Source organism: Corvus kubaryi, unplaced genomic scaffold (genome assembly GCF_017639235.1).
Source record: "Corvus kubaryi isolate FWS band 111438036 unplaced genomic scaffold, C.kubaryi_AGA036_p1.0 37270, whole genome shotgun sequence".
Classification (NCBI taxonomy): Eukaryota; Metazoa; Chordata; class Aves; order Passeriformes; family Corvidae; genus Corvus; species Corvus kubaryi.
In genome coordinates this window covers 911,620-939,530 of record NW_024581083.1, presented here as the reverse complement: position 1 = coordinate 939,530, position 27,911 = coordinate 911,620, and the positions used below count along the sequence as shown (strand labels likewise).

The window sequence follows — 27,911 nt, the reverse complement described above, 5'->3', positions numbered from 1 at the left end:
CTTTTGGTGCCCCTGAAACCTGCATGTCCTTCAGATCTGGGTTGGACTCAGTCTTTTCACAGAAGTGAACATAGTTAGATTTATTGGGGGAAAAATCAACTTTCATTGTCTTCTGTCTGCTCCTCAGCTTTGACAATGTTTGGGCCTACTCAGTATTGCTTCAAATAACAAAATTGCTGCTGCAATTCTGATCAAAAAAAAGAGCTCCTGTGAAAGCAGAGACTTGTACTAATATTTATTTATGGTTCATCAAATTTGGTGTGGAAATAATTTCAAGAGGATATACATATCTTGGAAGATAAAAAATTATCATGTGCTGTATGATTAATGGACAGTAATAAACACTTTGTAGGAAAATTATATTTACGGAGTACTGTATTTAAGGCATAATTTAAAAATAACATAGTCCTTTTTCTTTGAAATTATGAATTTTAATGACTTCATTATTTTAGTTTGCTGAAAAGGGAAATACCTTGAAGTTTACAAATTTCAGTAGGCTTCAGTACCATATGTGATCTTCTTTAAGGTTTCATTTAAATATGTCCTGCAGCATATTTTAACATGCACTGGTTTCTTGAACCTCTGTCTTTTCCATCAATCAGAAGAAGGGGTGTTCTTTGGAAGTGGTCAATGATATCTGCTACAGAAGAAAATTCCTGTGGGATGGAAAAAATGAGAAGGCTAAGGCCAAAATGTCAGAATTATTAGTAACCAGTAGAAACAAAAGGGTTTTTTAAAATTCTAAATATTTATCAGTATCATAAAAATACATAAGGTCCAGTAAATACCACCAGATCAACTGTTCTCATTCCTGCCATGACCTGTAGCTCAGTAACTCTGTTATTGCTGCTGCAATGTTGTATAATTAATTTATGTAGTCTTGGTCTGTTTAATACATGATGTTGTCAATCTGCTTGATGTGATGACTGTACTTGGGAGTTCAGAGTTGGCTGATCAGTTCAGGGGGTTCTGTCTCGATCAGAACTGCCAGGAGTGTGCTCACCAGTCTGTCTGGGGCCAGCAAACCCACACAGTCCTGCTGGCTGGGGCTGAGCCACCGGTCTGGGAGCAAAGCTGTAACTTGGCAGGTATGGATTAGCTCTCAGCTCTGCATTTCCCTTATCTGGTATCTCAGTGGTAAACAAGCATTCCCTAACCAGGTACATGGACTTCTAATGGCTGTGTTCTAAGGCCACCCCTTCATTCCCTGAGTGCAAACAGCACAGCCTGATTCTACTTCCAGCAATAACAACATTCTCCCATGAATAACTCTAAGACAATAAGCAGAATTCCAGGAGAAGAGTCACCTGACACTTAGGAAATGAGGCAGGAGATCCCTTACAATGAAGAGAAGCAGTGTGAAAAACACATAGTACCTCTTTTCCTTTTAAGCTGGTTCCTAACAAATATAAGTGATCCTGCTCCTGGTACCGGATCTGGATGTTGTACACTTTATCTCTGTACAGCACCATCAGTACATAAGGGTGAGTAACAGTTTTGCGTGAGCTGTCTCTCACCAGGAAAGTTCCATCCTGAAACATGAAAAAATGAAAGATGACAAATAGCAGACACTTCTAGGCTTGATCAATGTAACAACCTTACCTACAGCACTCATGCTTTTAACTGGTTTTTCTTTCTGAAATCTTTTTCCTTTCCCATAAGAGAAACTGCTCTATTAAAGCATTTAGGTCATTTGACAAATGGGTTGTCTTTCAGTTTGCTACTTAAAATTTTCCTCTCTGTTCCAAAAGCAGATTTTTAGGGAAGGTAGGAATGGTGTTAAATGAGGAAGAGATTCCATTAAATGAGGAAGTAAGATATCAAAGACCAAACCTCATATCACTTTAACCAGAAGAGAAGTTCATTTCTGCTAAGTGCCCATCAAAGTTCCTATGTGATGTATTTACAGACAGCTTAAAATAATGCCATTGTCTGTGTAATTTAGGTAAAGGCAGTGATACTGTATCACTCTCTCTGCTTTTCTTAATTTCAGATCTATTTTGACAAGTCTTCCACGGAAATCCCTTTCTTAAAGGCACTGAATGGGACCTCATAAGCTGGACTTTAGTACTGGAGTCCCTGGTGTGGTGCAGGTGCCATCTTCAGCTCATGGCATGTGCTGTGAGGCAGCAGAGAGCAACCACAGCTCCCACAGCAATGGGATATAATTCTATTTATGATTTTAATTTATTTCCACATGCACAGACAAGCCTTGTTTGAACCTGTACTTCAGTTTGCTGGTCTCTATGGCCTAGATGAGTGTGGGATGCCCAGCCCTTTGCAGGTACCTTGTTTATCCTGCGGAGCGCTGCCTCTGCCTCGGGCCGGCTGACGAAAGCCACGTACCACTCATCCTTCAGAGAGCCCTGGGGCTGGGGGACAGGACAAGGACAGAGTCAGCTGCCAGGAATGGCAACACACAAATAAGTAGAGAGAAATCTGTAGAGTAGTGTGAGGGATATTTGGGTCTATGTGCAGAACCTCTGAGGGTATGAGTTTCAGGGATCATACTGCTGTAAGTAATCCTGCTCCTGGAAAGTAGTGCTAAATTGTTTTAAATTATCTGCTCACTTCAATAAATTTGAAAATATTACAGATCTTGCTGTAATGCCCCTGCAAGTAAGATAAGAAAACAGATATTTCCAAATATTTTAAGATTTTAAGTGGCATGTTCTCTTTTGTCTACCTGGACGCTGGGCACAAAGGCATCCTTTGCCTTCGTTTGTCTGCTTGTTTTTTAACTATCATCTGAGACAATAATGCAGACTTCCTGTGAATATACTTTGTATGGTTGCCCAGTGTTATCACCACAAGTGATTTGCTCTAAACTTGTTTTATTTAAGGAAATCTGAAGGAAAAATGCACTTAAAAGAATGAGTCCTTTACTCATCAAAGTTTTGTGGAAGGAGAACTGAAAATCTAATGCTGCCTGAAGGGAGTTGTGCAAAACAAGTAACCCAGCAACCAAGTATTTCTCTTATTTTGTTCTATTGGGGTTTATCCATTGCTGTTTTTCTTGGTGAGGACAAAATAAGGCACTACAGTTTGACACAGAAAAGGAAACTGAAAGCACTCAGTAGCGTCCTGACAGTGGCTACCGACTAGAAAAACAACTTTGAAAGACGTTCTTTCTCGAAACCAGAAAATTTGCTGTCGTTACAGTTATGGTTCATGTTTTGTACCTCATCTTCCTCTGTGTTTGTCTGGTGAACAGTCTGCCTGCTAGGAATTGGCAGGGGAGGTCTCATGTCAGCTGGGCCTCTTGAAGGAGATCTGCTGTTGCCGCCTTCAAAGATACAAAAGTAGAAAAACAATGTTAAAACCAGGAAAATAATTTCATCTGTGCATCCAGGGTGTAGGATCTTGATTTTACGAAGCATGAAGTATTTGTATCGTCCTGCTACTGAGACATTTGGAATTGATTTGAAATCAGATTTAGGCTTCTCTATGAGAACCAGGTTCTTTACCTAATTTCATCCTTGGTGCACAGGGGCTTTAACTGAGCTCTTGCAGTTCAGATTTCCATAAGAACAGATGAACTTGAAATAAAGGTGACAATTTATCAGTTTCTGTACCACAGTTATTCACTTGAGAGCAACTTGGTTTCTTTAGAGACAGAAGTAATATTATCTCTTTGCAATCCTTGCCTTCTCAGCAATTAGAAAGTAAAAAATGTCACTGTAGGACACTGACAGCTGTTACCATATGCAAAAAAATTACTTGTAAAGCAACTGATGTCTAAGTTTTCTTTATTTTTTTTTTCCTACCAGATAAATATGGAGCATATTTCACATGAAAAGCATTTGCTAACCTTTTTGGGGAGTATTAGCATACCACAGTGATTTGCATACCTCAGCTCTCAGTACTGTACAGAAAAGGATGGTTATATGAAGTTTGGACACTGGTTTAACTAGGCAGGAAGACCAAACTTCAGGAGGAAAAGAAGCCCAAAATCTTTGATTCAGACTAAGGAAGGTACACAAGGTGCCTTTCAGGAGCTCGATAGTTTTCTGTTCACAGACCAAGCAGAAACATCCATAGGAAAAAAAAAAACAAACTACTATATTGACTGCACTGAAACTACCCTTCAACTTTCAATCACTTAAAAAAGAAAAAAAATGCAAGAATGCAGGATACAAACCTGGATGGAAGCGTGGTGGTAGTGAGCCAGTTGTAGACAGGTTTCTACCACTGTTTAAAAAAAAATAGTCAGTATAAATACAACATTTCTCTACAACATTTCTGTGCTCTGATCACCTGATCTGGACTTTGTGCCTGTTTTACAGAATGTGAGAGCCCCTTGAGACCTGTGCAGGGTGAGGAGAGCCTTCTCTTTCCCTCTTTTTGTGTTTCTTTCCTTCTTTTCATGTAAGTGGATCCACCTTTAAGTTTATCTGGAGCTCAGTATCTGGGAATAAGGTAATCAGTCAAGGCCACCAAGACTCCTGTACCAGGATCAATGCAGAGAGAAGTACTTCAGCTTGTTGAGTTTTCACAGGGATGACTCTGTCCTTCCCCCAGAGCAGGCAGCACAGGGAGCAGCTCACTAGACATTGCTCGCTGTGGGGTTCCACTTACAGAGTTATTTTTCTTGCAGTTTCTGTAACATTGTTGATAAAAATGCAGTTTCACATTTATGTTGCAAGCTAGGAAGGGCCACTGGGCCATCTCCCAGGTGAGGAAAGGCTGAGGGAGCTGGGAAGCTGACGAGGCTCAGGAGGAATCTTATCAGAGCACATAAATACCTGAAGGGAGAGCCAGGCTCTTTTCACTGGTGCCCAGTGACAAGACCCGAAGCAGTGGGAACAAACTGAAACTCAGAGGTTCCCTCTGAACATCAGGAAACATTTTTTAATGTCAGGGCAACCAAGCACTGGAGTGGGTTGCTAAGAATGTTGTGGAATCTTTCTCTTCCCTTGTAGACATACAAATGCCATCTGGTCATGGTACCAGGCAGCCTGTTCAAGGTGACCTTGCTTGGGTAGGGGGTTGGACCAGAAGACATCCAGAGATCTCTGCCAACCTCAACCCACATCCAAAACTGCTCAAAATGGAGTCCCACTCTTCAATTTTTGTTACTATTTTTGGTTTCTTCACCTAATTGAGAACAAATGGCCTGCACTCCTTTCCTTTACTGTTCATATTTCTCTTCTGCTTAAATGAGCTGTTGAAAAGGTTCTGAGATAAATATGCTAATTTTGTTTGCAGAACAAAAACACCCTATCATGATTTGATGTATGGGAGAGAATCAGTCAAACTGGGGGCCTCTGCTACAGCAAAATTTGGCAATGCTCTTTGAATACAAGCAGAAGTGCTCATCACAGGAATAGTTCAATTTGCATATGACCTTGCTATTGCTACTGCAATATTTGTTTTGCTTGGTTTCAGCAGTTCCAGAGAGTGATGGTAAATGTGAGGAATTCATCACAGAGCCATTAAAAGAATACAGAGATTAGGAAATGGGCATCAGATGTGGACTTAAGGAGACCACTCTAATTCATCAAAGTCTAAGTCTGTTGCATGCTACATCGGAAATCAAAATTTAGTTAGGAGCTCTTCTGTTTAACAAATGAAGGCATAAAAATCAAATATTTTTAAGTTGAAGCTGAGAAAAAACTGCAGGAAGGTTCACAATTTTAAATAGGAATTATCAACCATCATAGTAAAATTTAGTAAAAGGGAGGTGAAATTCTTTCAGATTCAACTCCAGACACTGGGGTTGTGCTGTTTTTTAGTTTTGAAGTGTGAGGAGTTGCACCTCTAACACTCAAGCTCCTAGAGCATGGAGGACCCCTCTGTCCTACATCCTGCCTGGTTTTGTAGGAGATGATCCCTTCCCAAAAGGACTTGTCATTCTTGTGGATCCTGCAGGCAATGGGAGAGATGCCTCAAGAATGGAAGCCTTGTACCATGTAGGGTCTAAGATAGTTCCTTGCCATAAACCAGAGAGATTCGTGGTTTTTTCTTGGTTGCCTGATGTACACTCTCTGCTCCACTGATACAGAGCTTCAGTTCTAGGAAGGATTCTCCTGGATAGTGGCAACAGCACTAATGAGCATTTTGTAGAGGCAAGGGCACAGTCTGAGTAATGAACTACTCCACGCTGATGCCATGAAGATTTTTTGCCTTTTCTTTTATACCCCTGTTATACCTTTTTACAACTCCTGTATTCTCAGTGCTTTTTGCCTACATTCTTGGACTTGTTTGTCAAGCTAAGAGACTCAACATCTTAGAAGCTTCGTAGCTAGGGATCAGTGTGCCCCAGAGCCCAAGGTCCTCTCCAGAACACATTCTGTAAACCAAGATAGAGCCATCCAGGGGAAGGTTCCTTGGGGAGGGGGGCTCACTTGAGCCTTTCATTAGGGAATCTTTGATAGATATGCTAATTAGTAACACCTATAATGTTATACCCCATCTTTTGGGGTATATTCAGCGGGGTGCATCTTGATGCATATGATCTGGACGTGTGCATCTAAGGATCCTTAAAATAAATCCCAAGGTAAAATCCCTTTTCCCCTTCTAACCATGTACAACTCTTGATTTTAAGACCAGGAAAAGGCATCACACGTGGTTACCTTGTGTGCCTGAGAACCCCACAGCCACACTCATGCTGGTATTTGCTGAACTGCCAAGAGATTGAAACTCAAAAGGAATGACCAGTCACGGTGAAACAAACCTTTCTGCAGCAGGAATACTGTTGGATCCTGGCTTAGGTGGAGGCTTGACAGATTTGGGTGGGAATGCGTTGGAGCTGTATGGGGGCAAGGACAGCTGTGGCACTGGTCTTTGGGGGGCAGCTGTGGAGAGGAAGAGGAGGAAACTTAAATCTTTTGTGAGACATTCTTAAATGAAGTAGAATGAAGAAATTCTGTCACCTCACTGCATTTTAATTAGATAAGCATAATGCAATAAACCGTCCTTGGCGTGTTAGTTACAGATTGTAAACTCATATGGTCAGCTGAAAACTTAAAAGTAGGTATTAAAATTAAAAATAATGGAACAGACTTGAGCAACATTTACATCTTCTGACTTCTGTTTTGGATAAGCCACAACTGAGGTACCTTAACTGCAGCAGAGCTGAAGGTGGTACACGTTTTCTGTCACGTTGCTTCTAAATAGCAGGTTTGAGATCACCTTTTGGAACATCTTTCTGAGATTTCTACCAGCTTGAAATAAAACATTTTCTTTCTGCAGTGTCCTCAGTCCTGAACTAGCAGTAAGAGTGGAACAGGTTAACTGTGCTCTGCACAGCTAAAATAACCTTATTCTTTATGGAGGCTTAGGGGCAGTGATCATTCACAGAGTTGGCCAAATGTCCTGTTTCTGTTATGGAGTCACTTTACCAACTTAATTTTAGAAATCAGGATTCTGCAGTAATTTATAAACACTCTGGATACATGAAAGAAGTTCTGCTTCTGTTCATAAAAGTGAATAAGCTTGCACAGAGCCTGGTGCCAGCAGGGTTTACTGAGAACTGGGAGACACCAGGTTTCTGTTTCCAGCTGTTTGATGCTGTGTGCAGAACACAAATCTCTCTAATGTAATGCATTTCAAAATAAGAAATCCTGCTGGCTGGTAACTGTCTGGCTGAAGGAAGCTATTAGCTATTGATTTCCTGGGGTTTGTGGCTTTGATATATAAATCTGCATGAAGCACTTTTATAAGAATTCTACAGCCTATCAAGGTAGCACTTGACTTTTGAAATGGCTCTAAGGCAACAACTCTGAAATAATTTCCTTTTTATCTTTTTTTTAGAAGTAAGACAAAAAGATTTTAAGTTTGAAAAATCACTGTAGAAATACTTACTGTCTTCTTCTTCCTGGGGAGCCAAAAAAAAAAAAAGGAATTAGCAACATATTATAGCACAGTCCTTAGGAATGTTTTACAAAACAAAATTTGGACATTGGTGAATTTTGAGTGTAGTAATATCTACACTGTCACTTCCCTCTAAAATGTTATGCTGTTGTTTTGTTTTCATGCAGCACCAAATAATTTTTAAAGTTTTTTAATTAAAATGCAGCTATTATTTACAAACAAGATGTGTGGTGGATGACCCATAACACATCTTGACCTAAAATAGTCAGAAACTCTCAGGACATATAAACTTTCCTTATTCCTTCAAGTAAGTGTAGACTCTCAGAGTTATCTGAAAGTGAAACTTTTAGGTCAGCTTAAGCTGAAAAAATCCCCAGAAGCCCAAATCTTCTTTAAGCAAAACCCCTTCTTCCATGTCACAGAACAAATTCTGGCCTTTTCTTCCTGATATCCAAGATAAAGTTCTCAGGGAATAAACTGAGCTTGACATAGAAGAACTCTTTAAAAACACTCCATGTGCTATGAAAGATCCATGAGTATTCCTTATAATTTATAAAAGAAACTTGTTTCCCTTTTCCAGAATGATTAGTTTATACTGGTACTTAATTTAACTGTAACCCCTATACTTTTAAATATATGCTTTGAGACTATACTTACTTCATTTTTCTTGTGTGGTGGCCAACTCTGCCTGAAATTAAAACAAAGCACTCATCATAGGTGGAATACTACTCATTCACTTCGTGTGCATTAGGCCATATTTTCAACTAGAACATGAATTTATAGTAAGTTTTAAAGACCAAGGGATGTTGAAACACTTTTTTCCTCATAAAAATATCTAAGATTCTAATTTTCAGCCATAATCTAAGCCATTATTCTAGTCCTTAGCCCGTCTTGATTTTATCAACAAGGAAAATGTCTGATGAATTGATTGTAAGATTAGAGCTTAGAACAAGTTTGTACAATGATGAAACATTAGTCTTCAAGTCTTGAACTCATTTATAATAGTTGGCAGCACTGCTGGAGCACATCATAAGAAAATCAGGCTTTGTTTCTCTGATAAACTATCCTGGCTGATTAGCAGATCTCAATTATTTCTTATCTTGTTTTAAGCTCAGTCAGTGCTCAGCCCCCAGCTTGTCTAAAAAATGCTGGAGAATGATCCAGTTCTGCTAGAAAATGCTGTTGGCTATTAAGAAGGAGTTTTGCAGGGTAATAAAATCAATGGGACGGAAGTATAGCTTTCCTTTTCTAACACCCTAAAACAATAGCAATAGCACTCAAGTAAGAATGTTCCCTAGAGCAAGAACTTGATCTGATGGAAAAACCATGGATCATATATATCATTGGACAACTTGGAAGTGAGTCATGCCCCACGCAATGGCTCTTTCAGATATGACTGGAGAGAGGTTTTTCTGCATTCACACCTTTCTGCAGCTTAGAACACATTCTGTGCATATTCACAAACCAAAACTTTGTTATCCACAGGCCCTGCTGTCATGCAGTACCACTAAATCAGACCATCCTGTGTTGCTTGCCCATGTTTTTGTTAATTTTAATTTCTCCTTTATTGAATTTCAATTAAATGAGCACTTACTTTCCAGGGCTTTGCTTCCTTAGAGGAGGTGGATTGCCTCTTTCATATCTGTCGCTTGGTGGGACAGGAGGTTTCGGCATCATTGCTAACTGTTCTCCCAGGGATCTAAACAGGAGCAGGAGATAAAATAAAGGCAAAAAGCTGCTTAATAACTGGGTAATACTGGCAATGAGAGGATCATTTGCAGAGGACAAACTCTTACCTTAGTTGTGAAACCAGAGGCTGTAAAACAACAAGGAATAGTTAAGAGGATGTGTAAGTATATCAAAATAGGCAAAAGCTATCAATAATCACAAAAAAAATATTTACCTTTTCAGGAATGCCTGGCTTCTTCCCTGAAAACAGAAAAAGCTTACATTTAGAAAAAATGGAAGTAAATTAATTAAACTTCCTATGAAATAAATGACTTTTGAATATAACTGAAAGTTAATCTTGCAGGTTGATGCTCTCAGCCTCCTGAGACATAAGCCAGAAAAATATTTTGGCTTTGCAAATGATGGCAAAATTGCAATATCTCATATTAAAGGGACATTTAAACATTTTCAACGTGGCATGTGTCACAATCATATTATCTAAGGTTCAGCTTTGAACTACTGTGTGCTTTTTTGCCATTATATAACAGATAAGAGTTTAGATAATAAAATTATATAGTCATATCTGTAGATGCTTTGTATATAATGTGGTTTTCAGGTCTGAAGGAAATGCCATTTTTTTCGGTGTCTTATTAGTTCTCAGCCTTCTTTTAAGTCTGTTGCAGCATTACATACAGCAGTGTATGCAGAGTTTCGTTACCTTTGTATGCAAAATTGATTTCCTCCTTTAATCTACTAAATATTTCCTTGTTCAATCACTTAAGTGTACATCAAACCTTTATTGCACAGGGTGCTCATAATGTCTGTCTGTTCACCTGTCTGACCCAGGGTTGCTGTTTTCTAGATGAAATTTCTCTCCCACTTTATAAGTTCTGCTCAAGATCACCTTGATTGCATTTGGTTGTTTTTTTGCATTAATTATATACAAATGTTGATTTTCAGCAATTAAAGCAACCCCAGCGATATCAATGTAAGCAAACACTGACCTGATCCTGGGCTTTCTCTTTCATATGGGGGAGCAAGGCGATCCAGGGAGGGTTTTGTGCTTCTGTCTATAGAAGGAGCTGGGGCTAAACACAACAGCTGCGTAAGATAATTTGCTGGTATATGTCAATACATCTTTATTTTGTATACATTAGAACTGGTGTTACTTCTTAAAATAACAAGTGAGACTCCTGTATGAGTAGTAGAAGAGAGTGGAACTGAGGAAAAAGAGGAAGAAGTGAAGTGCTGCAGAGTCTGTGGGAAAAGCTTTGCAAAGGGAGCACCAGCTGTACTCACGTTTCAAAAGCTTCATGTTTCTGTCTCTGTTCAAGTCGTTGTTGCTTGGTGGAGGAGGGAAAGCTGGCAGCTAAAACAAGTATTTAACAAGTGGTTAAAATGTGTCTTCACCCTTCTGTTGTAGTTGGAGTGTATTGACCCCACCATGCACATCTGCCAGTCTTTGTGTGGTACAGCACAAGGACCCAGTCTCTGCTCACTGCAGGAAGGACAGGAGCCATGGACCCTCCTGCAGCATGACCTACACTCATTGGTTTTTGCTGGATGCAGAATTGCCTCCATCTGTTGTGTCTCCCAGCACCCCAGTGGGATGGATCTTCAGGGAGGGGGTGTGTTGTCAAAGGAAAGAAACAGGAGCTTCACCACGCTGTTGTATCTCTGTGACACTGCATCAGACCAAAAGTCCCCCTGTCACAGCCTAAACCTTTACTTGTGTATCCAAGGGTAGGTTTAGTGTACATCTACTCTGGCAAACACTAAACCTGTACTGCCAGCTGTCAACAGCACAAGAGCTTCCAGTTTTGAAGTATTCACAGCAGGGAAAAAAAAAGGAATCAAATTTTGGTCATCAGTGTTGTGATTATACAATCTCTTACACTTTTATGTGGTCTTAATTCAATTGGACAACTGCTAGAAAACATAGCTCAGAAAAATGTAACTTTTTTTTCAAAACAGAGAGGCATCTCTTACAGTAAAATACATAATTTATGTGGGAGAGGCATTCACAAGTAGGTGTGTGTTTCCAGTGTAAGAAACAGTGAAGTAATATGAAATAATTAAATATATTTCTCCTGTGAAATTTAATTTTTCCTTGAACATTGGCCACCCTGTAACAGAGTTCAAATCTATTTTGATGGCTGAAATTCTTCCTCCTCATAGACTAGGTGAATAAAAATGGCTTTACACTTGGACTTCTATACTGACATAGGAAATAGGTGAGATATTAAGAAAGGAACGTACAGTAGCACTTCTTCCCCCAAATGAGGCTGGTCCTGGGGCTGGGCCAGGTCGCTGGGGTGGTACTGGAGGCTGATGTGGAGGCTGATGTGGAGGCTGATGTGGTGATCTGGCTGTTGAAGGTCTGTCTAAAGAAAACAAAAATCTCAAACTAACCAACTATACAGAGTTTGATTATTTGACACTCGTTAGATCGTTATGACAAAGGGCCCTTGCAAGAACCTGGATACTAAAGTTAAGCATAAAGGAAGTTAATCATAAAGGCATTGCTGTAGGATATAATTAGCAGTTGCTTTAGGATCAGTGTGTTGTGTTGGGAGTTCCAGGCTGGTCTGTCCCTGTGGGGATGACTCCCCCCACCAGTCTGTTGGCCCACAGGATTTATTTTCATTCCCTGCAGCACGGTGTGTGACACACCAGCCAATCTGAATGGCAGCTTTGTGCTCCTGAATGGACTCTACAGCTCCAGGCTGCTGAGGAATCAGATGTAAAACAAAAATGACAGGCAGGGAAGGCTGATTGTTCTTTTCCCAAGTTCCACTAGAGCTTTTTTGCCGTTGTTGTGACAACTTGCTCTGTCCAAGGTTGCACTGTTAAAGCTACTGTAGCATGTACATGTGTGTAACCTCACAGAGTTTCAAATCAAAGGCCAAATAATGCCCACATCATACAAAACTATTCCAACAGAGCTTGTCCAAAGTAGAAGATATAACTTTGAAAGCCACAAACCCACCAAGTCTGTGTCACTAAGTCTTGTTCATGAACTACACTGTTAACTTCAAGGAAAAACCCTCTATATTCCATTACCTAAAATGTGGCTGATAATGTGGGAAAAGCTAATTTGTAAATTATTAATAGTGCTTAATTTTTAGTAATTACCTATATAATCTGTGGTGCTTGGAAGTGACTTGGCAGGAAATATGACATTGTGATGTGCTTCATCATTATTGGATGGAGGTGGCTCATAACCATCACTGTCATGTTCTGCTTCCTCAGGTTCCTCTGTTGGTGATTCATAGTCAGCCTCATCTTCCTTTTCCTGGTCTTCATCAGGGCTTTCATAGTCATCATCATCATCCTGGGAAATGAGCATAAAAAGTGGGTGCTGGAACAGAATATTAAACCCTTCAGAGCAGTTTCCTTGTGGCCTTTCACTGTGGTATTTTTCACTCTGGAAGAGACCAAGTTTTTACAACCAGTTGGAGGGAAAAAAAATCTCTTGAAATAATATGGGGAAAGGAGGCAACATTCCACTAATGCATGGAGCACTCAAGAGCTTAAGAAAGGAACAAATATCATTAGATCACAGTAAGTGCAGTGGGAGGTCAAGATAAGGTGCAGGTTTACTGAAATGCATGAAGTGTTTTAGGGAATAGACTAGGAACCAGCAAACGATCCAGTGTTCCTAGGAACACACTGGAGCAGCAGTTGATGCTTCTGATTGTCATTCTTGCTTTCTAACATGTCCTCTACAGCATGCAATCCAACTTTTAAAAATTATTCATGAAAACAGAGGTCTTTGATTCGGGTCTTGGTGTCCTCCTGACCCAAACCAGCCTTGGTAGGACTTGCAGGGCCTCATAAGGTCACAGTGTCAATATGGTCATTGCACATCTGTGCAATCTGCCAAGGCTTGAGAGAAAAAGAACACTCCACTTGTCACTGGTATCACAGCTGGAATTTCCAGAGTCCTCTGCACTGGCACAGAGCCCACGTGCTCTGTAGGTGGTTACTTTTATCTCTTGTGCTCCCAGAATAGCAGCAAATCTCCTGTGAACTTAGCAACAGTGTCTAGAAGTTTTTAGAAGTGTCTTCTAAAAATGCCTCTCCCTTTTATTTCTGTAGAAAAGCCATTAGCACTGGTCAGCCTCAGAGATCTTCATGAACCCAGGCTGTGCATCAGCAGCTGAGGTGTGTGTGCTTCACCTAATGACCTTTGTCAAGGCATTTTCTATGCCAGAAGGCAAAAGGAACTTCTGCAGTCTAAATAGCTTTAAAAAAATTACTGTTCAATAAATTAGCTCTAGAGAATAAAATGGCAAGAATTTGGCACTGAATAAACACAGCAAAGTTTCATCTACTAGACACATCTTTTAAGAGCTTGAAACAGCTCTTGCATAAAATTCAGCTGTGGTTCTGTGGGGACCTGGGCATAGGCTGGGAGCTTCTACTTGAGCCAGTGGATAAGGAAGGCCATTCTGAAGCTCTGCCTTGCATTTCTAGGGGACAACCCTTCCTCAGTGAGGAAATTTGTATGCAGCCACTCCAATCATTCCTGCTCCTGCTTTTCCTGCCCCAGCTCCCCCCAGCTGTGCTGCCCAAGGGACAGCAGATAGAACAGAAAAACCTGAGCCAGGGGGGTTTCTTAACCCAAATACTCACAAATGAAGACCAGCCACCATCATCCTGAGCGTACCCTGTGTAAAGAAGCACAACCACACATTTCTGAGCATGGACAGTCAAAGACATAATAAGTTGACAGAAAGAACCCAACAAATGCCAGGTGAGCTCTGAACCTCAGTCCTGTGCCACAGGAACGAGCTGTTCTTTCAGAGGCAGGCTGGCAGCCACGGAGGGCTCTGTCAATAACACCCTGATTCAAAGCTAAGACAGAGCTACCCCGCTATGACATGATCTGGGTGTTGGCACTTCGAGTTTGTCCCACTTCCACTTTTAAATATAATTTGAAACAAAGTGCTTTCAGAATGAGCCCAGACTTCTTATCTATTTGCTTAAGACTATTTTAGCTTTCATAAAAGAAGGATGGTTTTTTTTAATTTCAGCTTCCCTCTCTAATACAGTGCTGCTAGGAGGAAGGGCAGAGATGTTGAAACAGAAATATATAAGCACTGATACAATTTATTGGGTTAAATAAAGACATTTTGGGGATTCTCATGTAAAAGTCTCTGCTCTTGACTTCCTTCACCATCTTTGCTCTTTAAAAATACTTTTTCTTAATTGTTGTCCTGCATCTACTCTTTTCTTTTTTGAAACTTCTTTATACTGCTATATTTTCATTTATTGTTTTGGTTTTTGGTTCCTAACCCTGGTCCCCTCAGTTGACTCTGCTCTGCAAATACTAATTTAACATTTTAATACTTTTAAAAGCTTTTTGTTTTTAGAGTCTGCCAGTATACACTTACCTGTGTTTTCTGTAGATTTTTGTGTTTGGGCCCTGCAACAAAGATACAAAAAATAAATTTTTTCTATTAAATGTTTGATGCTTCTATTGCAAATAAAGGCAATAGCCAACTGTTACAGTAGAATGAAGCTTAAACAGATGAGGGAAATTTGTTTCTGCCCAAAATGCCAAAAACACATTAGTTGATATTTTGCATAGAGGATCCTAATAGAATCTAGACTCTTTCAAAAAGAATTGAAGTCAGAGAAGTCAAGTGGTTTGAAGCAAGGGGACTCAGTAGATACATTTACCAGTCCTGAAAACAGAAACTTCCTTTACTAATTCTGATCAAGATGTTCAAAGTCAAGTTCATAAATATCTGTAAGGTTAAAAAAATATTTTTATGGTTTTCAATTCTAGTTTTGGATTCTAGTTAATGGAAAGGTGTAAAATCATGTTATCAGATGATGCAAAACTACATTATGTGGACTGGACTTGGTTTCCATTGTGTAGGGACATAAATTGTTCTTTTCTCATACAATGTTCTTGCAATTTTTGCTCTTTTTCTACTGCAAGTATTATATTCAATGACAAATCATTAAGAATTAAAAAGTGTAATGATGTACAGATCTGTGGAATGCATTAGTGATGATTTATTAATAATATATACCTAGGCTCTATAGGCTTCATAGCCTTCTTAAAGGCTATGTACTCAGGCAGAAAACTGCATGAAATGTGCAAATTTTACTTGGTTCTGGACATGGCAGAAGTGTCTGGGGTGTTCATGGGCTCAGGATTTGATATTCTTATCAGATGACATTAATGAAACAGAGCTTTATCTTATAGAATTTCCAGGCTGTACTTCTGATCCAGGCATTACTGATCAAGTGAAAACCAGTCCAGAAAAGATCTATCTGAAAGCTTTGAACAAGAAAGCTGAGTTGTCTTACTCACCATTTTGGAAGGAAAGAGAGCCTCCCTTCATTTTTGTTTATTTCTTGGCTTAATTTACTTACAATTCTGTTGAAAAGAAGAACAAAAATAGTTTAAAAAAAACCTTGTCACTTGTCAAAGCAGCGAAGTCATTTTCCTAGCTGTTATCCCCCCGTATTTGCTAAATTTAATCTGGTAACTCATTTTTATTATTATTTACTATGTGATAAAAGCACTGAATTTACCATCTTACTGCTAAGGAGGCAGTACATCCAATTCCATACTACAGCACATCCAATTCCAAACAAGACTTTTTTGACCTTGGTAAAACCCCACGTTGTTGGATCATGTTTAAAAATAAGCATTAAACCCAGCAAGTCTCAGAATCTTTGGTATTGTAGACATCACACGGCTTCAAATAATGGTCATGGCATTCGTATGATTTTGCATGGAAAAAGCAAATAATACTTCAGGAAACAGAGCTTATGGCTGCAAAAGCAGGGATTAAATGTTCCCTGAGTCTCTTTATTCTTTTCATGTTCCTTCCTCTGCAACCAATCCATATCTCATCCAGAATCCCTCCACCACAGAAGGGGGAAAGGCTGATCTAGTTCCATGTTTTAATACATTTTCAGGGCATAGCAGAAATACTCCTGGAATATAAAAAAGCTGTAATTTTATGCCTGGGGAGATCTTTCCAAGCTAGATGAGAGTCAGTACTGAGATCCACAGGGTTAATTCTACTGAGAGACCAGAATTCTGCTCTGCTACTAATGAAGTTTGCCTCTATGATTATTTTTCTTCAAAGAAAGCTTAGGATGAGCCATGGTCTGATTCTGAATTGTCATTACTTCTCATTGAGAAAGTCCTGTGGCAAAGAAAATTGTTTACATATATCCACTTAAAAATATCCCATTTTACTTCCCTCTTGATTATTTAGGTCTGTCAGAGACAGTAATTGTGGAAATACAAGTATTATGAAAGAAACAGGAATTTAACATATCTGTTTGTCTCAGCTTCTAAATTCTGTAAAATCTTAACTTATTTGTTTGTTATTGTAGAATTCTTCCCCACACATCTTAGGCTGGGCCAGTCAAAGTTGATATCAATACTGTAAAATATTCGTTTATGGCCAGGCATAAATTTTGTTTTTCTTCTCCTTTCATGTCTTTTTCTGCTACTCAGCAATAACAATGCCCTAGTTTTTTCCAAATGACCTAATTAGTGCATCTTTCATGTCTAACTGCTCTTCTGAGGTGGGACTGGAGGAAGACAGGTTTTCAAGCAATCTAATATGAAAAACAAACCAAAATGAAGTTATTTCAGATCCGGGCAATAGTGCTGTCTGAAAAGGATGAAGATGAGTGGTGTGAAGTTAAGGATATGCACTCAAGGATCCAAGTATGAAAAGAGAAATACAGAGAAAGAATATTGTTTAGGTTTTCTTGTTTAAGGCAGTATTTCGCAATTTTCTGGTTTGAAGCCAATATAATCATGCTTGCCCCTTTTGAAATAAGTACATGCACAAGTGTTAACAATTTCAGAAGGATTACAGCTGTCCAAACCTGACATTGCTACCCAAGCAAGTTGGATAAAGCAAGAGAAATGCCAAGGTATAGGCATAGGAGTGCTCTTGCTCTTCTTTCCCATGGAACCCACCCCATTCTGCACAAGACATTTCCCTTTGCTGCAGGGGATAAAGAAGTTGCTGTGTGAATAATAAATTCCATGTGAGACATCAGGAAATGTCCTGGGGTGAGCATTGCCCTGCACACATCAGTGCTTTGGTGGAGAAGTGGATTATGGAATTTGTGTGGCTTATTCCCTGTTGTAGGAGAGGCAGAGGATCTTCCAGAATGTCTCGGGTTTTTTTCAGCTAAAGAAAAGTTCACTGGTTTTGGAGCTAATAATTCTTAGAGTTCAGACTTCCATGGGGGTGAATGAGACCTGAGTGTTTGGAAGCTTTCTGGACTAAACCTGAGGTAGCTGCTATGAGGATTTACATGAACTGGTTTTTGAGGAAAAACTGACAGGAAAAAGTTGATCATCTTATCTTTCTGCCAGAAAAATCAATCATTTGATGATACAGTGTCTAATCTTTACTTCTAGTTTATTTGAAATGCTTAAAACCAATGGCTCAGAGGGTTTATTAGAAGAAAGAAAATTTTAGGAGGGTCACGCTTTACAAGCAACATTCTCAGGGAAGATTGGTGCACTGAGCAACTGAGCCTGTCACCATGTGAGGAAGGAAGTACCAAAACCACACTGCTCTCTGAGATGTGGGAGTGGATGATAGGAGAGGATAAGGCAACAGCACTTGCAGAAAATGTTACTCAGACTTCTCTTTCTCTTTCTACCTCCTCCACCAGTTGCTAAACTTAAAGCTGGCAGGAAGTTGAAATTTAAAAAAACCCACACCAGCCCCCAAAGCAGGACTCCAAAACTGGCTTTTGTTCACTTAACTGCAGATACTGTTGACATGGGTGGAATCCACTCTACATGTATTGGGATAAAGGGCTTAAGATGGGTAAGAGAGGTGGAATACAAATTCCTCTAGAGCCAGGAGGCTGCACAGCTGCATACTGAGCACTATGCAAAAGCACAGTTGGTGATCCAAGTCTTTGGTCTGGCCTTTGAGAAGACCCTGCTGGGCAGATGCAATGCTGTTTTATTGACTCCAAAACTGCCTGAATACCAGTTCTGTTCCAATCCTTGCAACAACCTTTAGATCTCAGCTGAGAGCATGTGTGCACACACACTGACATCATCTGCCCAAAGCCTACCTTTTCAATAGAGAAAGTGCAGATTTCTCAATTTTTATGTTTGCACTTTTACTCTTCTGAAAGTAGAACGACTTTCAGACTGTGCAATGTTTGCAGGCTCTGGCTGTGTCACTGAGCTGGCAGATGCAATGAGTGCAATGATGAGCTTTCTGCTACTGGAAATTTCCACCAGTGCTATGGGATACACTTTGGAGTGCTGTGGGATATGCCCTAAGCTCTCTGAACAAGGCTGGAAATTCCAAATCTCAACTTTGCGAGGAACCTGCCACTGGAATAGCCACAAGGATCAACAGCCTCCTGAAAACTTGGAACCCTTTTCTCTCAAGATAGTAAACAGGAGTGACAGACTAATTTCAGTGTTTATGTCATGGCTCAGGTATCAACCAACCACCAGTGTCATCTTTAATGAAATCTTTGCTTTTTCTGTTTATCAATTCTGACCACAGTAAGTAAGGCAAACCCTGTTGAATGTGCTTAAATATTTTGCAAGACTCAAATTTGTTCTCCACAAGCATAAAACTTCATGACTTTCTTTGACTGCCAGTAGTGCTCATGAGCAATAGGAAAACTGTTTTAAGCTGTATATTGGCCTCTTGTTTCATTAGATTTATTATCAAAATGTTAGTAACACCCTCATGATTAGGTCTGAGTTTCATTTAGCACTTAGGACTGATGGTCAATGTCTGCTCTGTGTAAAACACACCAAATCCCTTCCCAGTTTCACCAGTGTATCTCTTTCAGGACACAGTGTGTTTGTGAGAATTCAGGTGTGTATCTAAACACAGTGGTATTAATATTAACTTTTTTAGCAAAGTTTTCCAAGAAGTTCAGCCCTTTCAGTGGAGAGAGCTAAAGATTTTAAGAAGCATTTTAATTTTCAAAATAGTGCTTAAATCTTTTTTTTTTTGGTTTTATAAAGAAGCCAAAAGTTTTATGAAGACATGCACCTGTAATAGGGCTAGTGGAGATTAATTTTTAAAATAACAATTCTGTTAGTAATACCAGACGGTTGTGGAGTTTTATTATTAGATTCAGGAAATGACCTGTCATCCCTTGTAATGACAACCCTGACCTACTTCTGACTCTTGAAAAATCACAGAATCATCCCCAAATAATGACACAGTTAAATTAAAAGCCTGCGCTGTAGGTTTGCTCAGAGGAACATGTTTAGCAAACCCACACACCCAGCTCAGGAGGCCTGTACAGATGCAGGCTGTGCTTTGCAAACCTTGTGTAATTCCAGGTGCTGGGTGCACGTAGGTCAGAATATTCCTGCTAAAGTTACTGGGGAACAATTTCTCTTGTTTATGTATCTTTTATTCATGTCATCGCTGGCCAACGCTGTAACATCTGCTATCTCTATTAAGCCTTTTTGCAGAATATTCTCAGGTTTTAGCACTGCTATTGAGCATCAGGTAGTGCAACTACAATATGCTAATGTGTCTTCCAGCTTGTAGAAGAACTCTTCCTACCAGCTGAGGTTTGCATTATCATATAAAAGAAACGTGTGAATGTATTCCAGCAGAAGCCACCAGCCAGCACTTTGTGTTTCAATGAGTGTGGATCTTCTGAAGTAATAAAATTAATGTTTTAAAATATGGCACATTCTTCTGCCCATTAATTCTATCCAGGAGGGTTGTTTTGGGTTTTGGTGGATTTTTGGTTTATTGTTGTTGTTTGTGGATGGTTTTTTTTGGCTGGTTGTTTTTAGTGAGAACCAGTTCTCTTCCCTATTAAAGCTCTAAATTCTTGTTTTAAACAGTGGCATTACATGGAGGACCTTTCTGCATGTAAAATCACCATATTCCAGTGAATATTTTGCTTGTTTGTAAGTGTGGAAAAGTCCGAGAACAGAGGCCTTAGTTCCCAAGCTTTCACTCAGATTTAAATATCTACTTATTTATTCAGTTCCTCAAGCTGTGCACCAAGCTTCACTCTTCTTTTAAAGCTCTTGATTTCAAATTCTCTTCTCGTTGAGAAACCCAAAAGATCTCATTGCAAAAGGCTGTTCAGTTTCTGCTGGGGTGTAACAAGTGAGAAACCCAAAAGGCCTGGCTAAAAAAGGCTGTTTACTTTTTCCAGGGTGTCACAAGTTAAGAGGCTGTTTACTTTTTCCAGGGTGTCACAAGTTAAGTGGACTGTGAAAATCAAATTTTGAGATATCAGTAGGTTTGGTGAGGAGGTAGGAGCAACTCCACATGGTTAGATTTCATTTTAATGATTCACCTATGGCATTAATATCTTTGAGTTCATTAGACCATCCACTGACTACTTTTGATTCACAATTTGAAAGGAAATCACCAAAAGGTCTCAAAATTAAAAATTCAGACAATGAGAACAAGAGGTAATTCTGCCAAAGGATTGCTAAAGTGGGACAAATTACCAGAGAATTACAAATTCTAATCTGGTCTATCAGTACCATTGTTAAATGTTTCTTTTAATTGACAATGAGTTCAGAAATTCTGAGACACCAGAGCATCTTCTTAAAATAATATCTGGACCTCCTTACAAACATATTGCACACCACCAACCCCTATTACCAGGGTATTTATTGTGTGACAATACAGATGTGATTCTAAGAAACAAGTCATGCCCAAGGCTTTCAAATTCAGTCCTTCATATCTGATCTGAACAAGGGTGTCCTGCTGGGCTCAGCTCTTCCCACCAGCTCACTCACGAGCACAAAACTTCAATATTTTTGTCTTCCCCAAAACACCTTACACAAGCTCTGACGCATCAGAAAAGGCAAAGCAAATTGTATCTTCTGCAGCAAAATCAAGATATGCGTGGAGGGAGGGAGTCTGGAATGAGCAACAAAGAAACAGCTGTGCTGGAACAGCTTGAATTCCCTTTTATTCCCCCTCCTTTGTTTGGAAGACCATGAAGAGCTCCATGTGTCTCATGGTTAGGAACCTTCTAACCTCCAGCTTAAACATGTAGCAGAGAACTCATAGCAAAATAAAATCCTTCATTTTCCACCATTAGAAGAAGCCAATTTCTCTTACTCGGTATTGACTTAATGAGATTAATGCTCTTCATTGAGTAACTTCCATGAAAATATGGAAGCTATTCAGATGAAATGGAAACTTTTTCAAGGCCTAATCCACAGGACCTGAGGAAAGCTATTGAACACTGAATCACATGTTCCAGACTGATTTACCTTGAACGCCCACCTAAAGCAAAAGCACATGAAAATCATTTCAAATCCTCTGTTGTGGACATAACTGACTTTTTTTTCCTTTAAGTTAAAGTCAACAGTTAAGCAGTGAACAGTTAAGGCATACTTCAAAGGTAATACTTGCAAGAAAGTTTAACCTTTGTGTAGCTGCTATCAGTCAAAGAACTTATGCACGAGTTCTTTTGAACATCCCCCAGACAATCTTCTTGTATCGTATCATTTTGCTTGAGCAGTCATGCCAACACTCATTTTATTTTGGAATATTCTTCTTTTTCTCTCAGTAAACGCTCCAATAAACAGGTCTCTAACCAAACACTCACAAATCATTTGCCTGATATTTCCTATGAGATTTCACTGCAAAACAGCTAAAATAATTTTTAATGTTAGAGTTGTTCGACTTTACTTACGGCACTCTGAGCTTTGGAAATTTCTGAATATCATTTTCAGACATGTTCTGGAAAGGAAACACATGGGATACATGACAAAATTGTCCATGGAACACCCTGTGATTTACCCAAGTAAGTCATACTTATATAGTCAAAAATGTGGCATGAATTAATGTGGTATTTAAGCAACTTCAGAAGCCAGGTGTATTCAATTCCTTCATGTCTGCACAGTGAAACTAGACAAGACTGTGCATGATTGCAAAATTTCAGGGTAAAGCTGTAGATTTTAAAATAGAGGACCTTTGGCTGGAGTTTTGTTCCAAGAACCTTATCTGTAACATCACAATACACGTAAAATCCCATGTTCCAGTGGGCATGAAAGAAAACTCCTTGGACTTAAAAGCTAGAAAACTCCTTGGACTTAAAAGCAGCCTTGGCAGCCTAAAAAAATTTCTCTAGAAGCAGGGATGGGGGGAGGAGAGTGTTTGTTCCCCCCTCAACCATAACTCAGCAACTGGACTGAGATAACTCCTGACTGAGATGTGCTTTCCTGATGCTCCTGCAGAGTCATCCCTCCTCTTCCTCCAGCATGTGCAAATCCACAGCTAGGACAGACTCAGGCATTATGAAAACTTTGGATTTAGTTTCTTTAGTGTTTTGTTTAGTTAATCACAAGCTTCCTGAATTCTCTTTGGAACATGGACAATAGTCTGGTTCTTTCTGTCTTTTTTACTGGTAACAATAATAGGTTTCTAATCACACATTGGTTCACAACCAGTGTTCAATGTTCAGGACAGAACAAATCCAATCTGTACTTTTCCACGCTGTTTTGCCTCTGGGAGGAGTGAAACACAGGAAAAATGTACTACTTTTGTGGAAATGTTCTGCAGTACTTCCTGAAGAATCATGGTTTTTTCTAAAGGCTTTTTAAGCTTCTCTCTGGAGTTCTGTTCTGGTGATAAACCTGACAAATATTAGAGGTATAATCTCTTTTATAAGGGCCACTTTTCTGTTTCAAATAGTAGAGAATTTTATTAGAATAAGTTACATGGAACCCCTTTGGTTTTACTCCTACTACATCTCAACTGGGCTTTCCTTGTGGTAGCCAGTGGACACAGAAAGGTGACTTTGAAACTAGGATGCTATTCTGATGAATTACAGCAACACTTTTACAGCCAGGTTTATGATGTAGACCTGACAACAGCTGCAAACCCAGCAAACACTCAGCCTGAGCAGCTGCTCCTGTGCAAATGTAATTTGGCAGTTTCCAGTCACTCACAAGATGGAAAAAGATGTTTCTTAGGAAAACTATTCATAAAGAGAAGCAATTTTTTTCCAGATTGCTTTGTAGTCTAAAATATTCTACTGGACGTCTCTTTCTGTGGTTCTGTTTAACAAGTGAACCTTTTCTCTTTTTTTGCATTATACAATTGACAAGTAGTCAAAAGCTTAAAAAGAGTCTGAGCAGAGGTGAGCAGCTGCTTGGCTTGCTCAGTAGAAAACATCCTTTGAATCTGCTGGGATGCCTCTGAAGAGCTGCTGCACTCTGAGCTAAGTAATTACAGAAACACTCTGGAAATAAAAGAAAATCACAAACATCACTTAGAAATCACACAGTTATTGCACTTCTTATTTGCACCTCACAAACTACCAGAGTTTCATCATGCTTCCAGAGCCAGAACTCCCACTCCAGCCACAGATCCTTAGTGCTTGAGCTGAGGAGGATCTTTGGGGGTTGGGACGATAAATCCCATGACACGTCTGAATAATGCTGACTCCACCCTCCAGTAGGAGGGAGGGGTCATATCCTGTTCCTACAAAAGGGGCTTGAAAATTTTGATGTTGTGTTTCAATGCAATGCCAAAAACCTGAATATTAGGACAAGTAAATGAAAAATATAAAACTTTAGAAGAGGTATGCAAAGATCTCCCCATTATGACTAATTAAACAGAAGATCAAAATTACTACTTCTGGAGAAAACAGAACTGTTAATATTTGAAAATAAAAGTAAAAAGCAGTAATACTAAAAGCTCTTATACATCTTCATGGATGTGCATTTAAGACCAGGAAACAGCAGCTTTGTCAGTGGAAATTATCAGCTTTTCTAAAATTAAACCAAGCCTGGAACAATGTTAATTTAAAGCCACTGGGACTTTGCTTACTAGTTTTGATGCTCTTAAATTTTATTGATTTTGTGTATTGCTACAGAAGAAATCTAATTTTATTTCTAGAGAAGTGAAGGAGTTATTACAGTGAAAGGCCAGTCATTCTGACCAGGGCTGTGTCTTTTTTAGTATGAGAGGATAATTAATAAATGTGGGTTTTCTGTAGTTAATATTGGAAAACAAGAACTTCCTATAAAGGAAGAGATGAATTTAAGACAAGATTATTGTTTTAGAACTTCCCTGTCAGTTTAAAAAAATACTAAAAAATATTCATATTGAACAACATGCTTGGGCTCCCAGCAGTCCATATTTAAAGCAAGCTGTCTGGCTGATTTTAGCAAAAGCATTTACCTCCCATATTTATACTTCAGTAACCACCTGGGAGGTGGCTCTTCATCTGCCACTGAAAAATAAGGAGGAGTCATCGCTTGATTGGAATTTTACAGGAAGGAATTTTACAACTCCACTTACCAAAAACCTTTGTCCATTTATGTTGTGCTTCCTCACGACTTTCTCACAGTCCTTATACTTTAGCTGTCAATGAGAAGATGATTATTGCACCCTTAACTATAAGAATCAATTAAGATGCTTAAACATGTGGCTGGCTTTGAGTAGATGCTTTCAAGGTACCTTTTTGTATGCTACAGCCTGCCTAAATGGCCCATTTTGTCCCATAAACATGTATTTTTATGACAGACATTCTTCAGTGGACTTAAGGGCTTTCATCCATTTAGGAACACATAATTCCTCACATTTACAAACCACCTCACAGTTGCCTGGCCCAAAGAAATATTTGAAAAATGGATTGTTGTGGTACTGACTGGGATGAGCAGCTGCAGAAGTGGAGCTAAAACCTTGTTATCCAGGAATACTAAAGCTGACTGATCCCAGTCACAGGATTCATTGTTGTGATCAAAAAGCTTTCACTTCTGGATGGAAATCTCACTTGTTAATCCTGGAAATTACCGATAATATTTGTAAAGCTTTTCCACAATATTATGTTTTCCAGCAGCATTTAGGACAAGGACATGCTCTTCAGAAGTTGCTCATGTACAGGTTGACCATGAAGCAAGATATGACTTTTAAACTCTTCCAGCAGGTGTCTGAAGTTTTTGATATTTTTAAAATTTTTATATTTTTGATCTGGCTAGAATGCATTTTTCTGTTTCAAGCTGGTCAGGTCCGTATCAGAAGGAACCCAAAGAGCAGGCAGACAAAGTGACTTTTGAAGGCTGAGACAAAAGAATGATCCTTGTTCTGCCTGAAACTTTAGTTAGTGAAAGTTAGTGAAAGTCACAGGTTATGACCCTGTGCTGCTGGGATAGTTCCCCCGGAGGCAGAGAACCTCTTATAGGGAGCATTACATCATTTCATAGTTGTATCCCATTTTTTCATTTTAAGGTGTAACATTGTAACTTGGTGTACATGAGAACGGATCCTGGAAACAACTGAACAGCAGAGAGGATATTTTTAGGAGCCACCTTCAGTTATTCATATGAAGAAACTGTCCTAACTCTGGTAAATATGTTAGGATAGGTTAAAACTTGTGCAGACTGAGGACTTCAACCTGTTAAGTAATTTCTTTCATACAACAAGTGCTATCGTGATGTTATCAGCACAAGTCTGTGTGCAGAGGGAAGCAACACATCACTGTGACTGAGACCTAATCTCATTCTTACAGTAATTGATGAAAAATACTGTTTAGCTATTAAAAATAAACCTTGGAATATCCCAAATATGAGCACTTTGCTTTTTCTAAAAAAAAAAAAAAACAAAAAAAACCCCATAGTGAAAGACTTTGGAAATTATTTGAAAATTTGGTTCTTCATTGGTTCATTCATTCTCTGAGTTCATCTGGGGACAAGATCTGGTCACTTGTGACAGATGCCCAGAGCTGGCTGCCTTGGGCTGACATTATTGTCTTACCCAGATTTTTTAGATGACTTAAACAGCTTTTGCCCTGATTTAGCTCCCCAAGGGTGGAATGCCACTATCTCTGTTCTGGAGGGTATCTTGATCCTAGAAGGGAGGCACTACAAATAAATGTGCACTCAGTTGTGGTAGAACTTACACTTAATCCTTTTATCACTGTTCAGAATATCATTATCAGATCTTCCAGAAAGCCGTTTTTCCCTTCCTAATTTCTTGGAAATGGTGGTCCAACTTCCCCCTGCACCGTTGTTGTAATGTTTTTCGTACTTGTCTGAAGTTACCTCTTGATAATGATCTCATCTGCTCAATCTCCAGTTTTTGGTTTCACTTTCCTCTGTCACTAACCCCTGCACCCTAAAATTAGGGGCTTGTAAGTAGTTGGAAGTTTCACTTCTCTGGAGATTTGGTAGACATAGACTCTGTGTTTGATCTGCTCATCTTTATCAAGTAGTTTTGCATTCTACTATCAAACTTGCCTCAACTCCCCAGATAAAACTCCCATAGAGTTATAGGAGCCATTGAATAAACTTCCCATTATTTCAAAATTAAGCCCAAGGTGATCCAAGTTTTACAAGTCTAGCCATGGATGTGATTAATGAATATATTCAGAGGCTCATTTGTGACACCGAGCAATTTGGAAAAAAATATCACTTCTGAAAATCATTGAAGATGAAACAGAAAACTTGTAATCTTCACACCTTAGTGCCCTCCGCAGCTGTCAATGTGTGCGACACCAACAAGTGTTACAGTAATGTGTTTATTTTCTCTAAAAAGCCATGAGTTTCTCTTATACCCAATTTAAAAATCCCTTTCAAGATTCATTTTCACTGACCAGTTTAGCTCAGCTTCTCATTCGACAGCGGTTTTGCTTTTAGTTCCGCAGCGAGCTTTGCCCATTATAAAATCCCTAAATTTAGCCCAACCAATGCTACAGCAGTTTGCTCCTCCATCAGACAAAGACAAAACACAGCCAAACTCACCGTCCTGAAATATTCTGCTAAGTCATCTGGCTCCCAGGCGAGCACGTCGGAGCGGTAGGGGACATTTCGCAGGTCCATGGTAGGTTTTCCCCCGAGGCAGTCAGGGAGTGTTCATAGCAGTGCTGTCGATGACACAGCCATGTATTCCCTCTGCGTGGCCACCTCCAAGGAATTCCCTGCCCAACAGCTTCTGTCAAGGAACTGTTCCTGTCAGCATAGAACTATGTTGTGAGGACGTTCCAGAGAGGCACTGCTTCCTCTGGTACAAAATGGTCTCTTCTCAGAAAAGTTTCAGCTAGTCAGCCTTACCACTTCCTTTCTCTGAATATAAATAAGTAAACAAGGAAGCACAGCAGAGTGATGAAAATGCTCTGCCTGCTACATGTAAGTGAGCTCCTATGGACCCTATTTGCACACATAAATATTTATGTATTTATTCACACTATACAGCATAAAAATATTGTCATGTTATCTGCAGAGACCTGGGTTACTCTTCTGTGCAAGTCTAGCCCAGGTAAGTACCCACAAAGAAGAAAACATTTGCTTAAAAAAACTTCTTCAATTTACCTCAGTCCCTGCAATATCTTTCTTTGTACAATAAAAGGTTATTGTCAGAGCTGTACATAATGAGGAACTAATGAATTACTGACGGAATTACAGTCAGCATTCCTTCAAATAAGGAATCACTCAGTGA

The 27,911-nt window shown here is 39.4% G+C and overlaps 1 protein-coding gene across 1 annotated transcript; it reads right to left on the bottom strand.

Moving 5' to 3' along the window:
• Window positions 1-210: 210 nt before the first annotated feature.
• On the bottom strand, window positions 211-27,510 carry LCP2 (lymphocyte cytosolic protein 2). Its single transcript, XM_042025373.1, has 21 exons — window positions 27,218-27,510; window positions 24,777-24,839; window positions 22,162-22,208; window positions 15,815-15,880; window positions 14,883-14,914; window positions 14,122-14,156; window positions 12,619-12,817; window positions 11,743-11,867; window positions 10,783-10,852; window positions 10,488-10,571; window positions 9,719-9,744; window positions 9,612-9,631; window positions 9,410-9,514; window positions 8,473-8,503; window positions 7,807-7,819; window positions 6,677-6,797; window positions 4,142-4,191; window positions 3,183-3,286; window positions 2,289-2,372; window positions 1,377-1,532; window positions 211-656 (listed from the first exon to the last, which is right to left on the bottom strand). The coding sequence occupies exons 1-21, from the start codon at window positions 27,293-27,295 to the stop codon at window positions 534-536; spliced, it is 1,632 nt and encodes a 543-aa protein (XP_041881307.1). The 5' UTR covers window positions 27,296-27,510; the 3' UTR covers window positions 211-533.
• Between the last annotated feature and the right edge of the window lie 401 nt (window positions 27,511-27,911).

Coding starts and splice junctions, on each gene's coding strand:
- LCP2 (XM_042025373.1), bottom strand. CDS start 27,295: ATGGACCTGCGAAATGTCCCCTACCGCTCCGACGTGCTCGCCTGGGAG. Junction 14,157..14,882: donor AAAATCTACAGAAAACACAG/GTAAGTGTATAC, acceptor TTCTTTACACAG/GGTACGCTCAGGATGATGGT. Junction 2,373..3,182: donor CAAACACAGAGGAAGATGAG/GTACAAAACATG, acceptor CCTGTCCCCCAG/CCCCAGGGCTCTCTGAAGGA.